At 38.6% G+C, this 17,828-nt stretch overlaps 2 protein-coding genes across 2 annotated transcripts; one reads left to right on the top strand and one right to left on the bottom strand.

Annotated features, from left to right (window-relative positions):
• The first annotated feature begins 6,075 nt into the window (after window positions 1-6,075).
• On the top strand, window positions 6,076-10,438 carry LOC103715324 (CASP-like protein 1C2). Its single transcript, XM_008802909.6, has 3 exons — window positions 6,076-6,398; window positions 6,524-6,626; window positions 10,015-10,438. The coding sequence occupies exons 1-3, from the start codon at window positions 6,214-6,216 to the stop codon at window positions 10,279-10,281; spliced, it is 555 nt and encodes a 184-aa protein (XP_008801131.4). The 5' UTR covers window positions 6,076-6,213; the 3' UTR covers window positions 10,282-10,438.
• A 367-nt stretch (window positions 10,439-10,805) lies between these two features.
• LOC103715325 (zinc finger protein CONSTANS-LIKE 14-like) lies at window positions 10,806-15,884 on the bottom strand. The gene is made up of 4 exons (XM_008802910.6): window positions 14,717-15,884; window positions 12,995-13,222; window positions 11,291-11,571; window positions 10,806-11,186 (listed from the first exon to the last, which is right to left on the bottom strand). Exons 1-4 carry the CDS (start codon window positions 15,488-15,490, stop codon window positions 11,072-11,074), a joined length of 1,398 nt encoding a protein of 465 aa, XP_008801132.3. The 5' UTR covers window positions 15,491-15,884; the 3' UTR covers window positions 10,806-11,071.
• Window positions 15,885-17,828: the final 1,944 nt, after the last annotated feature.

Below are 17,828 nucleotides of genomic sequence, written 5' to 3'. Positions count from 1 at the left end.
TGAATTATCAAGAAACTTAGGGTTAACTCGAGTTAGATTAGTTTTAGATTTATTGGGTTCTTGAAGGGTTGTGGAGATTAGCTTGTGGGTTAATTGTGATAAGGATGCTCAATGCAAATTTAGAATAAAGAGACTCAAAATTTTTGCTCTAGTTTCTACCTAAAAATTTGAAATTTTTGGTCTTCTCGGTTCCAGAACAAAGTGATATTTTGGGTGGAAACTGTTTAGTGAACCTATAAATTTTGGTAGATTTAGATCAAAGTGTATAACAAAAGAATGGTGGTTTGAGTTATTTTGAAATTGGTTAGAAATATTAATTTCTTGATCCGAAAGGCATTATGATGAAAAAGTTGAGTTATTTATCTAGTAAAGGAGGCTTTTATTGACAAAAAGAAGTAGAATGTTGCTGATTCTTTGACTAATCTGGAGGTAGCTTTGCAATTTTTACCAGTAGGCACTCTTATTGTTGACAATCCTTGAGAGAATTTTTGGCATTTCAAATTTAGTGTTAATAGATTGATGATTCTTTGGTTAAGCTCGGATCTGGAATGTTTTGGTATAGACCGCCTTCTTCTAGCTCTGACATTGTTACTCTAGGATAAAGTCTATTTATTAAATCATATAAAAAGTTAAGAGAAGAAAGAAGGCTGTAGATCATGAAGAGTCTCTAATGCTCAAGCCTTCTTCTATTTTTTGTTAAGAGTGGATTGGGCCGATTAGGATTTCTATGTAGAATTAATCAAGAGAAATTAATTTCTAGGGCAAAGAAATATAGTATTTTAATCCAAGGTTGGAAGGTTGGTGATCTTTGGAAAGAGATTAGGAGAACTTGATATGTCTTATGGTGGAAAGGATCAAGTCTTGAGATGCCATATAACTCTTTATGTCGAGATCTTGCGGAGAAAGCAGTCTAAGAGGGAAGGTTATTTGGGAGCTTAAGGAGATTATCTATTTGAAGCTCCACATCAAGAAGCATAACCCCCAAAAGGCCACGTAAATTAGAAGCTCACATGCAGATGCAGAAAATTTTATCCTAAGTTACCTCAAGAGTTGACTCTAAGCTTGCAACGAGTTGGCCCTGACACACTATTACTGACGGATACGCCTTCACAAGCCGACTCTAGTAGATTATGATTTAACCCTAAAATAGTCTTAGAAGATAAACAAAAAGTTGTAGAGTTCAACATACTGTAAGTCGACCCATGAAGTATACGAGCTGACTCCAGTCTAATAAGAGTTGACCCCAGAATGGCCATAGTGAAAAAGCAAAGAGCTGAAAATTCCATTGCATTGGTGAATCGACCCATGGAATGCACGAGCTGAATCTAGTCAAACAAGAGTTGACCCCAGAAATAAGCAAGTCGACCCTGAACAGTCATAGTGGAGAGACAGAGAATAGTAGAACTTAGTTCGTTGAAGAGTCAATCCTAGAAAATAATGAGTCGACTCTTGGCACCAGATGAGTCGAACCATAAATTGAGAGAGCTAGCTCCACAGTATACACAGAAGAAAGACAGAGTGCAAGAAAAGAAGAAGCAAGATCGAGTTGACTCCTGAAGATCATGGGTCGATTCCTAAAAATCACGAGTTGATTTCTGAAGATCACGAGGCAACCTCTAAAAATGTCGAGTCAATTTCTCTACGCCTGACAATAGTAATGGCTAGTTTTTTTGTGAGTCACTACGGTTATTTTTATCTCACAACGACTCTTTTAACCTGTCTAACAGTTGGAAGAGTGTTCCAACCACCTCCAAAGGGTATAAATACATGAAAACGCCAAAGGAAGAATAGAGCTTAAGCAGTATAAAAAAAAATCCATCAATGTAAGAAATAAAAAAAAAAGAAAGAAAGAGAATTTCAAAGAGAAAATTATTTAAGAGCATTCATAGTGAGCTGAATGATCACATCTTCTACAGCTGAGAGTTGGTAAAGCGCGTTCAAAATCAATCAAAGCCAACCAATAAAGTCAAGCTCCATTTATTTCTTTGTATTTATTATTTAGGTCCTGTACTTTATCATGCTTAAACTTAATACTTTGCTGCAACAAGTTTTAGGAACTAAATTAGGAAAACGGTCCATCCAAACCTTGAATTGGATTGTATTGAGCCTGGGATAGGCTCAGAGAAGATTTTGGTTGATTGCCTAGGAAAACCAACTGAGTTGATTGTGAGCCCAAGTAAAATAGTTAGTATATATTTTGGTTGATTACCTAGAAAAATCAACTAGGTTGATTGTGAGCTTGTGTAAACCAATCGAACTATAATCCTGAAAAGATTATAATAAAATTTTCAAGAAAAAAACCTTAGAGAGTAGACATAGGTGCAAGGTTGGCCCCGAACTACTATAAATTTTGTGTTTGTGTTGCTTGACTTATTTACATTAATTTCTTGTATATTTACTTATCACTCATTTTCTAAAAATAATAATCATATGTTAAGCTTTTAATTCCAATGCATTACGCTTAAGTTTTTGAGAAACCCTCAACTAGGTTGATTGTGAGCCCGTGTAAAATAATCGAACTGTAATCCTAAAAAGATTATAGTGAAATTTTTAAGAAGAAAGTCTTGAAGAGTAGATGTAAATGCAGGGTTAGCATTGAACCACTATAAAGTCTGTGTTTGTGTTGCTTGACTTATTTACATTAATTTCTTGCATATTTACTTATCATTCTTTTTCTAAAAATAATAATCATATGTTAAGCTTTTAGTTCTAATGCATTATACATAAGTTTGTGAGAAGCCCAATTCACCTCCCTCTTGGGCTGCATAGCTGGGCAACACTCTCGACTCTGGTAGATTCTGGGAAATCCTAGGGCAAGCCAAATTTGGCTAAACCCTAGAATCATATCTATAAAAGGGCCTCCTCTGACGACAATGAACTCCACAATTGGTTTTTTAAGCGATCATTGCTGGTTTCAAAGCTTCTCTTTTTAGAATTTCTCTTTAGATCTTTATCAGAAACATCGCCGGACCACCTCGTTGGACCAAGGTATTCATCCTATGCGTCTTTCTCTTCCTTTTTTCGATCTTCATGTTATTGCTTCCTTGATTTGAGTCAATGAATCATCGGAATTCCATCAAAAATAGGGGTGCCCCATTTTGGCCCCTTTCTTCCGTGTTCACCACCGCCAGCCATCGGTTGGTGCCGAACTTCACTACTTTCCAGGACCTCTAACATCATGAGATTGTCGGCCAGTGAGAAGGCCATGATCTTGGTTGAGTTTGATGGGTTTGTTTTGTGATGATCTTCTTCTCTTCAATTTGCTAGTCGACCACCATCCCCAGTGAAGGCCCCCTTTGGCTGCAACCACCTAGGCCAAGCCATCTTCGGCCACTGCTGGCTACTCCACTCTGGTTTTCTTCCATCTTGAGAAAGAGAGAGAGCTCCAGCAGCTTTCTTATTTTCTCTCTTTTCTTTCTCTTTCCCTCTCCCGTCTCTAACTCTCTCCCTTCCCTCTCTTTTGTCTTCCTCTCATTCTTTCTTTCTCTCTCTTTTCTCTCTCTAGTTGATCCAATTGAGTGGTAAAAGGGATTTAAGGGACTTAGTGATGGACCCCTAGTGGACATAGTAGAAGGCCTAGGCTACTAGTCCACTATGTGTTTTTTTTTTTAATAATTGAGTTGATTTTGTAGGGGGAGTCGTCTGCACAAGAAGGCTTTGAGTGGGGGACTCTACACAGCTCGTGGATCGTAAAGTGGGTTAATGATTATTGTCAATAAAGTTAAGAATTTCTATATTTGACCACTAGTATATATATGTTTATTGATTTGTATTCTTGCATTTGTATCGTGAGATTTGTGTTGATGGATTTGCTTTTGCACGAGATGATTTGGTTTATATGACTTTTAGTATAAACTTAATATGTGTTTATTATGATTCCATCTATCTAAAAATTACAAGGAATACACTGTTAATTGAAATTGATTTGACAAGAATGATGCGTAATAATCAGACGAATAAAAATTAGTTTAGACTAATTGTTACCGAATTTGAAATTAAGATAATGAGAAACGGATGATAAGACCCATAAAACTAATACTGAATAAAGATTTTACCTATTGGTATTTGTGATATATATCTCTTTTGAAAAGATATATATTTGATGTATGTTTATGCGGATATTTGTTAGTTTAATTGATTGATACTAGATTTTTTTTTGAAAAAAGCTTTATAATTAATGCTTTCATTCTAATATTGTTTATTACTATTTCCAAATTATATTATTATATTGATGTGGATGTGTGGAGATTTTACTGGGCTATAAAGCTAACACCACCTTTTTTTTTTGTTTTCTTTTCTGAGTTGCAGAATGCTTATTACTTGGCTACGGTTGGGATAACGGATGAAAGGATGATTAAATTCTGTAATTATACAAGTTTTGTTATTTGTTATAAATTGAGATCGTTATTGTTTACGGATATTAAGGTTGTAGTGATTTTTTAACCTTGCATGTTCTCTTGGGCCTTGTCCTAATGAGTGTGCGGCCGTGTCATATGTGGCTTATCCGAATAATGGGTTTGGGGCACGACAGAATCACTTAAAACAAAGGCATGCCTTCTCTTCTTTGGATAAAAACAAGAAGAATTTGTTGTTTCAGTTCATTAACTTTGAGAAAGCACCATATTTGTTATTTTGCTCATTCAACCTTACCAGGCAGAAGCTGCAAACTAAAAGTGATCAACTAACTGTCGGTGCAGTGACAAGCCCTTTCAAGCTCGTTAGCCAACAAAAGAAATCAAACTCAAATTGCATCAATCTTTATAATTAGCTCATAAATAAGCCAATTCTAACTACGCATCCTGTAACAACCTAGGACCTCACCCAAAATGGCTAGCCGAAAGGTATTATTTGGGTTCCTTGATCCTGTACAAGTACCCAAGATCTATCCAGCAAATAATCGATGTGGGACTAAACACACGCCCGCATGGGTCCTCACATACTTCCCTTGTTCAAACCCTGACGTCCTCGTCAGGCTAAGGGTTCAAATCTATTCAAATTCAATAACAAACACCACGATTGGCCCATATGGTCAGCCCAATGGATCCGTGCTGCAGTGTCTCCTAGTCCACATAGGTTATGAGCCAGGTCCACTCTGATACCATTTGACAACTCAGAATCCCATCTAAAATGACTAGCCGGAAGATATTATTTGGGTTCCTTGATTCTATATAAGTACCCAAGATTTATCCCGCGAATAACCGATATGAGACTAAACACACACCCACACGGGTCCTCACATACTCCCCACGTTCAAGCCCTGACGAGGACGTCAGGCTAAGAGTTCAAATCTATTCAAATCTAATCACAAACACCACGATTGGCTCGTGGTCAGCCCCAATGGATCCGTGCTGTAGTGTCCCCTAGTCCACATAGGTTATTCGCTGGATAGATCTTGGGTACTTATATAGGATCAAGGAACCCAAATAATACCTTACGATTAGCCATTTTGGATGAGGTCTTAGATTGTTACACATCCACTCACCAAAACAATCCAACCTCATATTGGATATTTATCTCAACACCTAAGCTAATATAAGGAAATCTTAAGGTTAACCCTGATAATAGAATTTCCCCAACATATGCACCAAAGACCGGTGACCAAACTGAGCTTCCTCATCCATGGGTAACATATATGAGGTGAATGATACAAATCCATGGGTGTAGCAGTGCCTTCAAAAAGGCCAAAAAAATACATATTTTGCAGCAATCTTAGAATTTGATAAGCTTTTCTTAATTAAGAAGCAGCACCATTCCATTACTTGTGTGGGGATCCTCCGCTCAAAGTCCGGACCGTTAACCCCACATCTAGGAATGATGGATAGAAAAACTTCAATTCCCATGGCAACAAAGGAATAAAATTCTACGTTTCTGTTTTCAGACACCTCCAGTAAAGTGCACCGCCTCAGGTTTCAGCATCCTTGCGGGCCAGAGTCAACCAGTTGACGATAAAAGAGGGAGCCTATTACGGACGGTGACCGGACCTCTTTCGCACGGTCCTTCCAACGCCCAGCTTCCTTCGCTGGATGCTAGGAGCTTCTCTCTCTCAAAACCAGGCTCTCTCCGTCTCCATCTCTTTGTCCAAAAATATGAGGCCTCTCTCCCAAACTCTCTCCATTCTTTTCTCTCTTCCTTAGACTTGGATTTCTTTTTCTTCTTTCTTATCTGGATTAGATTGAAAGAGAGAGGCTCAACTTATACCACAGAGAAAACACCATGAAGAGGGATCAAGACACATTGAAGAATGCCCATAAGAAGTATATAAGGGCCCATGCTCTTTTCAGACTGTTGGCAGGTGTGGCCACATTGGCTGCAGCTTTGGTTATGGGGTTCAACAAAGAAACCAGCATCATTGCTGGGTACGAATTCGTAGTTACTTACAACAGATATCCTGCCTTTGAGTAAGTTCTATATATCACGTTTTATCTAATCTATTTTACTCAAAAAAATATTTGATCTAATCTATATGTTTTGAAATTTGTATTCATGCATTGTTTATGTTTTGATTTTTTTTTTTTTTTTTTAGATTCTTTCTGGCGGGGAATGCGATTGCTTGTGGGTACTCAATGGTTTCTCTGCCTTTTGTTTCCAATCTGGTGGAAGGCTACATATTGGGCGTGTTGGATCTGGTATGCCATGTCATTTTATTACCTTGCTTGCAATAGAGATCCTACGAAGTTTGATCTTTAGTGTTGTAAGGGCGTTTGAGACAATTTATACCCTTTTTTTTTGATTTTTTTTTAATGTTTTTTTCTTGAATTCAATTTTTCAATATCTAATCGTACAGTTGGAGATCTATGAAACACATATACACCATGCAATCCAGGGAAGTTTAACCTTAAATAGGTATGAAAGATAGTGAACACACAAGACAACCATATAGCCATACCTTCAATTATCTGCCATGAAATTTCCACTGTTGTAATAATTTATTATCAATCAGATAAATAAACTTTTGTATATGATTAGGAAGAGTTAAACTTCTCTCTGGTGCAGGTAAAAGGTGCCTAAGCATCATGCTATATTTATCTATCTATTTTATTAATTATAATGATTTGAGCACGACAATATGCAATTGTTTGAGTTGTTTTTGAGAAACACTCTCAATATTTTAACTTTGATTGTTTTATCAAGTATAGAATAGGAGCAACAATTAGATTATAATCTAGTTTACTGAAGTCTTTAATTTTCTATATACTGCATATAGCACAACTTAACTACTACAATTACTCAATTTATGATTTACTAATTTATTTAAAAATAGTGATGGGAGAACCACCAAATATAATTAGTCGAGTTATTTAGAGAAATACCTCGTTTAGAGTAAGATTATCCCTCAAAGTACGAAGTGGGTGCAACCGCTGAGCTATAACATCATTTTATACATTAAGATGACTACTTCCTATCCACTATATAACACATTTTAACTATTACATAAATCTCGAATGAAAACCATGGTGCACAAGCACTACTGGGACTTGCATGGATGTTTGATAACATGTATTGGTGCCTTTCACTTATGTAAGGTGAATAGATAAACTCCCATCATGTGTCCTGATTAATTTACAACAAACTAAAAAGAAATTTTACTCCTTTGCATGTTTTAATTTTCTAGTGAAAATTGAATCTAGGTCTAATAACCCCAATTTTTATGAAAGTACACTACTAAAATATATTAGTTCCAATTTAATTCCAATGTGAACATGTATGATCTTGCAGTTTGTGGCACTGCTATATCGCACTTTAATTCGATTGGTACATTTATTTTATCAAAATAAGTTTAGCAATAATATCATATTAACAAATATTGAAAGATGGGGCAGTGTTGAAGGTTAAGATAGTTAGCTTGACAAATATATCTATATACATGTTCGCACATGCTAGCTTTTAAATCTTGTCTATTCATAATAATTTGTGCTACAAAAATTTTAAAGCAAGTTATAGTGTGTTGGCCAACTCACCAAATTTTAAAGTTAAAAGGAGCTTCAAGGTTCCTTCATCTTCTTTTTTTTTTTTTAAATTTCCAGTTGTTTTTGTTATCAAGATGAAAACTTCTAATCACATGGCTGGAACCTGAGAGAATGGAGTCTCGGATGCAACTAAACGCACACAAGCATTTTCCTTTTTTCATTTTTTTTGAAAGAGATGGGGCTGGGGGGATACACCCATTATATAATTACTATAGATGCAAATATTTGGGAATACATCACATATGACTCACACCTGGAATCTTTTGTAGCAGATAAAGAGGTTAGACTAGTGGGTTGAGCTCCAATTCACCTAATGTTAGGGGTACAAATGGGTCAAGTCGGACCAAGTCATGAGAGACCCGATCCAATTTGATTCCTTCTTCGAATCCTAATGTTAGATCTAAATCTAACCTAATAGAAGATCGAATTGGGTCTATGGATAAAATTTCTGGCCCAATGAGTCATTTAGGTCAGATCGGGTCCATATATAACTCGATCACAACCCAAAAAATTTGAATCTGGGTGATATATCCTAAATTTGTTAGAATACATCTACGACTATTTTTGCTAAACGTACTAATAAAAAAGCATACATGGGCCAAAATAAAGAATATAGTTTTGATAATGACGCATGATAAAGTTCAATTGTAATGGACTCATCATGAACCCATCTTCTTCCACATGGCAAAATTAACTCTATTTTGCTTTCATTAGTTTGAAGTTCCTTCTTAGGAGAATAATATTCTCATTTAATATAACCAACCTAAGCCTTAATATAAAATTCTTGTCATTTGACAGTACACAAGAAACAATCTCTTCCATTCATCTCGTTCTAAAACACAATAAGAGATTAGAGGAATAGAGAGTTAGAGATCCTTAAGCACCCTTGCAGGCCCTAATAATGTACTGGATTCGGGTCGGATCAAGTTGGGTCATAGGGTAGGAAATCCAAAATTGTCCCAAAAATCAAATGGGCCAGGTTAGGTTGGGTCAAAATTTGATAAATCTAGTCTGACTCGAAAAATAAAACGGGTCCAATTTTAGAACCCAACCTAGCCCTATGAGTTATTTAAATTGGGTTGGATCAAATCTAAGTAGGTCGGGTCGGGTCACTGGTCAACCCGACCCATTTGTAACCTTACCTAATATAGATGATAGTTATGGGAAAACCTGAAAAATCTTCGAGTAACACTTGAGATAACTCATAGTAGGAATATATATATATATAGAGAGAGAGAGAAGAGAGAGAGACTAGGCTACACTCGAGTGTAGCCAACTTCAGATCCAAACAGCCTGGCGCTACTGCCGTTTGTTTGGCACGGATTTTGAAGCATCCAAGTAGCGATTAACTGCCCGTCCATTGCATGAAAAGAAAAAAAGGAATAACTAATTAGGACAGGAGCGGATATGGAGCCCATGCCCGTGCCCACCCTTCAAGATGTGTATCATCCGTTCTCTTGCTTCCTCTCTCTCCAAGATAAACACTAAATCCAAAATGATAACACCTAGATTGCAAGAGTAAACACAAACATTACATAAATAAATAGAAAAAGATATAACTACTTGTTGGGCATAAACACTAAGTGGTTGAAAATAAACATTAACCTGCTGGAAGTAAACACTAACTCTATAAAAATAAATACTAAGTTATCTATGGTAAATACTTAATTATACTCAGATGATAAATACCTAGTATTTGGAAATAAATACAAATCTCGTAAAAATAAATACAAGATGTTCTAGCCTCGAGCGGAGGATAAAGAAGGGATGCATCCTAAGGGATGGGCACAGTCCAGACTTGTGTACACTCGAGCGTAGCCTGATCTACGATAAATAAATAAATAAATAAATAAATAAATAAATAAATAAATATATATATATATATATATATATATATATATATATATATATATATATATATATATATATATATATATATATATATATATATAAAAGTGAACAAGGACAAGCAAAGTGAACAAGGACAAGCAAAGCCACATCTGAATACCTATAGCAAGTTTGACGTTGGTGGTTATGGTGTATGCAGTTAAGCTTGGTGCTTGCGACGGCCGCAGCCTCGGCGGGTACAGCAATTGGCCATCTGGGGAAGGAGGGGAATGATGAGGTCGGGTGGCCGCAAGTGTGCTCCTTCTTTGAGAAGTTCTGCGAGAGGGCTGCGATCTCTTTGGTCTGCTCATATGTCGGTATACTGCTCTTCCTAATTATATGTGCCCTCTCTTCCGTGTACAAGACGAGACAAAGCAACAAAGGAAGAATTTTAGGCCCACAACCGACCGATACAACGAAAGAATAGAAGGTCCTAAACTTCCGACCAATTGCCTTCCGGAAATTATACATGCCATTTGACTTCATTGTAAATTGGCCATCTTCTTGTTTTCAATATAGGGAGTGGATTTGTAGTCTATAATGGGAAAATGCTTGCTTAGGAATAACAATTTCATGGCTTTTCATCCCTAAATTGTGGTGAGAAAAGAGTTAAATGAAATCTAAATACAATCAAGAAAACTCTGGGAACGCTTTCAAATCTTCAGCATTGTCGCATGATTTCTTATCTCTCAGGCATGAGCAGAATACCTAAAAGAGCAGGCTGTCCACATGTAAGCTGTCTTCACATGACTTTGTACAGGGAGAAATGCACGAACTTGTTTATGTTGTTTTGTCGACGGCATAATAGGCCTTTTTACGAATATATATCGCTTACTTAATGCAAAGATAAGATACAGCATTCCTACAGCAGCTTACCCAATTCAATTATCACATTGGCTACAGATCAGATATCGAATAGCCTTCAAGAATGGCACCAACCAGTCAGCAAAATAATAATAATAATAATTCACAGCCAATTCCATTGAAGGCAGATAAAACAGTACGGCTTAAAACAAGAACCACTCAAACTCAAGGAGGAACTTCTGCTACCCATAAATCAGCGCCTGCTGATCAAGATTTAGGAATACCTGGGGATGAATCCATGTTACAACAAACAGCATTTAAGCAATAACAAATTGCTTAACTCTAAACAAATTCATCAAAGACACTAACACAAGTGATATATACAGCTGAAGTTGGCTCCATCAGAGACCCATTTAACCACCATTTCCAACATCGACAGCTTCAGTAGACTTCACAAAACGACCCTTTACTCGCTTCCTGGTGTCTGCTCTCAACTTCCTGGACTCATAACGGATATGCTTATCATATCTGTAGAGTTCAGACAATTTCGGAGAAGAAAATCATCTTACGAAGCATGAATCATAAAAAGAAGACTAAATGAGAGGAAATAAATAAGAAAGTTAATTCCATGCCTGCGAGTCTTCCTCTTCTCTTTGTACCGTAACATGGCATTTCCCCTATTTTGGGCCAGCAACTCGCTATCAGCTTTCGTGGTTGCTTTCACTGTCTCATTTCCTAGGAGCTGTTTGCCAAAGGAAATTTGTCTGGTGCTGCCACCAGGTCCAGGATCTTGCGAAGAGGAACACAAGGGCCGAACTGTAACTGATGCATTGTTGCCAGAGGCTGCTGGTCCATTGATTGCTGAATTATTTGAATTACTTTTCCATTTGCTGGTTGTGTTTACTGTGCTCAACTGCAGACAAGAGAAGGCAAGACAAGATAAAAACCCTATGCAATCAATTAACACAACGGTATTTTAGAAAAAAATAAAATAAAATTGATTTTTTTCCAAGTGTTTGCTTTTGCCAAACATAAAAGGAAAAATTAAAGCTTTACATCAGAAAAAAACAAGGGATATATCACAGGAAAACATTATGTAGCCTTCAATATTTTGTTTTCGCTATGCAAAATATATGTACTGTTTGGCATTCTGAAAGTAGATGATCAATCAATGACTAACTCCGTGATACTGGGCTTTTGTGTGCATGTGTGTAGATGGCCAAAAGGATGCGATATTCCACTTTCATAGTAAGTACAGTTTGTACAAAGGAAGCAAAGTCAAGCTTGCTTTAGTTACGAATGTTTATTTAAAAAATGTACGAATAATTATCATTCCTATCAATCAAGCAATACAGGATGTTCAGCTTTCACAGTCATGTACTGTATAGTTGGCATTGGATATCATCATATCAAGCAACCCTCCTCCCCTACCAACTTTTGTAGCATCACACTCGTAGTCATGAACTGATAATAAAGTTACAAAATCCGGTACTCCTATATTTACATCTTGCAAGAACTTCTAGGATGTACAATTTAGCATGTACAAATGTCTAAACATCATTAGACAAAGAACCTAAGAAATCTTTCTTTGGCTCATGCATCCTCATGAAGCTGGCAAGTCCAGAGCTGACTTGTGATTTAATTCTTGGAAGACTATGCTGCAGAATGGTTAGCAAAAGGGAACCAAGGATAGGTGTGGCTTCACATAGGAAAGAAGTTTGAGTAATAGGGTCAGTGTTACTTTATTTTTTGTTTCGCTATAATAAATAATAATTTAACACATTCAGGTCTCAGCTGGGGTCAAGGTCAAGAAATGGTTATCAGATAGCCAGAACAAATATGAGCATAATGGCCTGGCTTGAAGCCCATATTTCTAGATTTCTAACCCACTCTAAATGGTTCACTCAACAGGTGTTGGGTGCTATGGTAAACCACAAAATTTGAATGAGAAAGGGAAATTGCCAATCAGACCTATGCATATCACATGAAAAACATGCATGTGCATGCATGCGCTCAAACACACAGAAGCACAGAAACAAACATAGGGCTTCACTACGAAATAGTTCTTTCCAACCTAAGAAGTTGCACTAATGCTTCATCAGAAAATGAATACAGACTAACAATGTTACAGGATATGAGATGACAACATGGAAACAACACATATAAGGCCTAATCCTAGAGCTCTCTAATACAGGAAAATTATTAGTCTTGCTTCTAATATCATAACAAGTAAAAGTTATAGCTACTAGCATATGCATTTTTTTAATTATAGATATTGAACATTTTGTCTCTAATCACTTACATTTTATAGAAAATATAAGAGCAAGATGACTTACATTCTGAGACGGTATGTGACAGATGTTAGAAGACAAGATATCTTCATTTGCTGAAGGGCAATTTGTGTTGTATATGTCTTTCAAGATCTTTGTGGTTGCAAAGGAATTCTCCATGAGAAGATCATTGCAACTTTTGATAATAAAACCTCCACTGCTTGTACCGTATCCGATTTCAAGTGAAGAAGATTCAATGTGATCCCTTGACCTTCCTAAATTAAAATCCCATATCTGCAAGGTAATAGATATAACATATTACCAGTTCGAAGATATCTGGCCACTAAGAATGAACTACCACAAGTTGATTATAGACAGGTGTGCATGTAATAACATGAGTAATTTAACAAAAAAAAGTAACAAAAAGAGATACAGACGGGATGACAAAACCCACAAATTTTAGCTGCAGCTGCCACATAACTTCTCATTCAAATATCTAATCAGAATTAACTATGCATTTAATATATTGATTTTGGATAGAAGAAATTTTTTTTTGAAAACTCTGGAATATCCACTGCCAATGGGCTTTTTTAACTGGTAGATGATAGGTCAATGAATGCACATATTTTCTGATGTAACCTACAATCGCTTGAGTAACCGCAGTCAAAATCCACTTCAATGTTTGTTATTCATATTGAGCCTTCTGTTAACTCCACTTACACTTTGGATGGAACTAGTAACCATCTATGAATTGTATAATTATAATAATAACAATGGTTACAGTATACTAACTATCAGAAAATGGTGAGCCTTTGCTGTCATCATCATAACAATGGACTTTGGTGAATGACTGAGTTTTTTTGAGGAGCCTACATTCCTCCCTTGCAAGTCGATTAAGGAATTTTTTTCCCTTTCCTCATTGCCATGGATAAAGAAGCACAAAATCAAAATTTTTAGTTTTAAAAAAGCATTAAGCTGCTTAAATCCAAGATAAAAGGTGGAACCCGTGGGTAGTTTACACTGAGGTGCTTCTGCCTCACCATATCCTTCAAGTTATAACAGCTTAAAATCTTTCTCCACAGCCCACCAGGCAAAGGGCTCTCGCTTCAACCAGCTGATAGAGATTCAGATGCAGCATTTTGGATCATATTCATGCATTTTTCTCAAATAACAAGTTTGGGCTAAGATCTTAGAATATGACCATCTCCCAAAAAAGAATAGAACCAGACCAATATTGTACTCTGTGCTGGAGAAAAGATGATCCCACTAATCACATGTTTCTACAGTGCAGTTTTTTAAGAGATTCCCTCACTGATGCTCTGTCAAGATGATCCTTTTTAAAATGGACGAGTGAAGGTAGCCTTTTTTTTTTCTGAAGGAAAATGGAGACGAACAAGATGGTGGCAAATATTTGAAGAAAGGAATAGGTTAATCTTTGACATTAAATATCCATTGGCCTTAGCTCATGCCAGAAGTCTTTGTAGATAAGTCTTTAACATCATAGACATTCAGTGTTCCCTGTTTGAAACTATTTGATTATTTTATAGATCCAAGACCCATTATTTCTAGCATATTGCTTGAATGAAGAGAACACTTTCATGTATCATTCTTCATCTATCAACAAAAAGTTGAGCTTTTGTAACAATTTTATTTTTTATATCCAGTGATGTCCACCTAAGCACTAAAGCACCTGAATCCAAATGAAGAATTCATAAGACAAAAATCAAAAAATATGTCAAGAAAATAAAAACTGAATCAGATTAAAGAAATTTCAGAAGGATGTTGAACCTGAGTGGAATGATCTGTTGGACCGCAGTCCCACAGCAGATCCTCATCCTCCACAAGCCTATCACTCCCCTTCAGCTCAGCGCACCCCGAGGGGGCCAGCATGAGCAAGGAGGTGTACGGCATCGGCTGCGACGAGCCCCGGTCGTCTTCGCTCCCTCCGGCGACCGTCCGGCACGGCGTCCTCGGGCTCAGGTCGGGCGGCCTCGAGGCCGCCGCCGAGTCCATCTTAACCAGCTCTGTCAGCTGCTGGAAAAGCGCCTGCTTTCCGACCGGGCTCTTCTGGCGCTTCGGCCCGGCATGGATCTCCGGGGCGCAGGGCACGTAGAGCTCCCGCGATACCGGATCTCCGGCGAGAATCGAATCTAGCGAGGGCCAGTCGGAGAACAGCTGGTTGGGGGCGGAGTGGAGAGGGGAAGCGGCTTCCTTGGCGGCGAGATCGACGCCCCAGGAGGCGGCGAGGTCGAGGGCGGAGGGGCAGCCCGAGAAGCCCTCGAGGGAGGTCCGTGGGTGTACGGTGGCGCCTCCGTGGGCGTCCCAGTCGCAGTCGGGGCAGAGGGCGAGGCCGTCGGCGGCGCAGCAGGCGGCGGCGGGCTGGGCGCCGCAGTTGTCGCAGGCGAGGGAGCGGACGTGCTTCCGGGCCAGGGCGTTGGCGGCGTGAACCTGGCGGTCGCACGAGAGGCAGAGACGGGCGTCGTCGGCGCGGCAGTAGAGCACCGCCGCCGCCTCGCTGCAGTAGTCGCACGGCATCCGCTCCGACCTCTTCTCCTCCCCCATTTCCCTCCGATAACCTAAAAATGAGATCTTCCGAGCTCCTTCCAAGAATATTGATCCTAGAAGAACGGAGAGGAGATCGTTCTCCTTCTACTCCATTTAAGCTGCTTCTCTTCTTCTTCTTCTTCGTCGTCGTCGTCTCTCCAGAGAGGATTGGATCTCAGAACACTAAGAGGATGAATCTATGAAACCCTAACCCCAACCCTGGAATTCTGCGAGGGGAGAAACGAGGGAGGAAGGAGATCGAAGTCCAAATACTTATCAACAACGCCACCGACTTCTCTCCCTCTCCATAGGGCAGAGAGGCGCGCATGAGGAGCACGAGGGATTTGGGGAGGGAGGGGAAGGGTGGTGACCAGCTGCAACAAGTCAAACGGCAATCAGGCTACAGGATGACGTGGAAGAGTTTTACTCGACGAGGGGAGAGGTGGAAGAAGACCGCGGGGGAGGAGAGGGCGATATTTGGAGAGTTGGGTGGGCCCGCCACCGGATAATATCTTGCACTCCGCCCCTCCACTGTTCGTATTTCGGCTGGTGCAGCGGCACGTGCGTCTCGCACCCTGGGTTTGGAATTTTTTTAAAAAAATCTGCCGGACTGCAAGATGTCGTGGCACCAGGGCATTACTTCCTGAGCTGTAGTTCTGACGAAGCACGGATTGGTCTTAGCAGTTCACCCGTCCGGGCAGCGCAAAAGTTATTCACTTCCATGTGTTAAACTGGTGATACAAACAAATACTGGGTCCTTGCTGGTTAGGATGCAAATAGGTCGCCAGATCATGGATGATCCCAATCTAATCTATTTTTTTTTTTTGAGTTCTAATATTAGACCTACACTCAATTGAATAGAAAACCAGATTGGATCGAAATCATTGCTAAAATTTCTGACACAACGGTCATTCGGGTTGAGTCGGGTCTATGCATAATCCGATCCCAACCCAAAAAATTCGAATCCGAATCGGAGTTTGGTTAGGATCTGATTCGGATCAGAATATTGGAAGCTAATGTAGGAAAACAGAAAAATAAACTATATACAATAGAACAAACAAATTATCACAATGAAAACTGTATTTTTCCTTTTAGAACCCATAGCTCAGATGTCCTGTATGTTCTGGTTGTCCAGATGTTGACTATAAAATGTTAACATAACAAGTTGGCAGTTCAAACTCGGAGGACCAGCAACGCCCTCTCAAATTCTAGGACGCGGACCACCACAGGCATAGTCTCAAAGGAATCCAACTCCATTTTTAAGCTCCTCACCAGTGACATATTCAAATTCCTTAACGATGGTAGAGTTAGATCACCTTTTCTTGTTTCTCTTTGGAAAGCCAATGACAATAGATCTAGCAAGGCAAGGCCTAAAAAACAAGAGAAATCTTTTACAATATCTATCTGTTCTTTTATCATAGATAAAGAAAGTTGGATAAAGACAGGCTTCTTCTTGCCTATATGGAATCTTGGGAGGGACACTTTCCAATATTTTCGGAGATTCAGAGAAGAATCAAAGAAATAGCTCCTTCTTTCTATGCTAGAGTATTGAAAAAATATGGTCTTGTTAGGATAGGGATGATCTATGATCTTGATAGTCAAGAGAAATTGCTGGCGCTCGAGTGATATAGTCTTTGGTTCGGGAGTAGAGGGAGAGAACCATTGTAGATTCCAGTCGAGACGATCAGGAAAAGGAGAAGGATAAAGAATGTCATATATCTCAGGAGCTAGATCAGTTTCGATGAACAAGTCAGAATTGCCTCAACAAAAATAGATGGAATTGAACCTAAAAAAGCCATTCAAGTTCGTTATCGATTAAGTATCAGTGGGAACATCAAGATGAATGAGTTAACTAAGTATCAGATCGACCAAATTGAACAAATGAGAGGTCAAGATCATGTTGTTCATTAGGAATTGAAGAGGGGAGAAAGAGCAGACATTGAACGATTTATTTCTATTTCTCGTTATCGTGGAATTCGTCATCAAGATAGATCACCCTTATGCGGTCAACGAACTCATACTAATGCAAGGACTTTTCGTAAGCAAATTTAGAAATAAAAAAAGGCTACCGTAAATCTTTGGTACTTGTCGATTAATCACACTGTTCAATAGTTCACTTTTTTTTTCGTTTGATGTCTTTCGCTGCTTACTAATCATGTATACGTATAGTAGGCCCCCTTCGCCACTCCACGCCTGGCTCAGCTTGGTCTCGCTCACTTCGCCCGCCTATCGTATCGGCTCAACTAGTCGCCCTCCTCTCAAATTCTAGGCCACGGACCACCTCATATATAGTCTCAAAGGAATCCAACTCCATTTTGAAGCTTCTCACCAGTGACATATACAAATTCCTTAATAA

The sequence above is a fragment of the Phoenix dactylifera genome, chromosome 12 (assembly GCF_051530095.1).
Source record: "Phoenix dactylifera cultivar Ajwa chromosome 12, Ajwa_hap1_PhDact_Kaust_v1.1, whole genome shotgun sequence".
In the NCBI taxonomy this organism is placed as follows: domain Eukaryota; kingdom Viridiplantae; phylum Streptophyta; class Magnoliopsida; order Arecales; family Arecaceae; genus Phoenix; species Phoenix dactylifera.
This window is presented reverse-complemented; position numbering and strand designations above follow the sequence as displayed.

Excerpts from the sequence above, each read along its gene's own strand:
- LOC103715324 (XM_008802909.6), top strand. The coding sequence starts at position 6,214 with ATGAAGAGGGATCAAGACACATTGAAGAATGCCCATAAGAAGTATATA. Across the intron at positions 6,399-6,523 it reads AACAGATATCCTGCCTTTGA|ATTCTTTCTGGCGGGGAATG; the intron begins GTAAGTTCTATA and ends TTTTTTTTTTAG. Across the intron at positions 6,627-10,014 it reads TATTGGGCGTGTTGGATCTG|TTAAGCTTGGTGCTTGCGAC; the intron begins GTATGCCATGTC and ends TGGTGTATGCAG.
- LOC103715325 (XM_008802910.6), bottom strand. The coding sequence starts at position 15,490 with ATGGGGGAGGAGAAGAGGTCGGAGCGGATGCCGTGCGACTACTGCAGC. Across the intron at positions 13,223-14,716 it reads CAACAGATCATTCCACTCAG|ATATGGGATTTTAATTTAGG; the intron begins GTTCAACATCCT and ends ATTACCTTGCAG. Across the intron at positions 11,572-12,994 it reads GTCACATACCGTCTCAGAAT|TTGAGCACAGTAAACACAAC; the intron begins GTAAGTCATCTT and ends TCTTGTCTGCAG.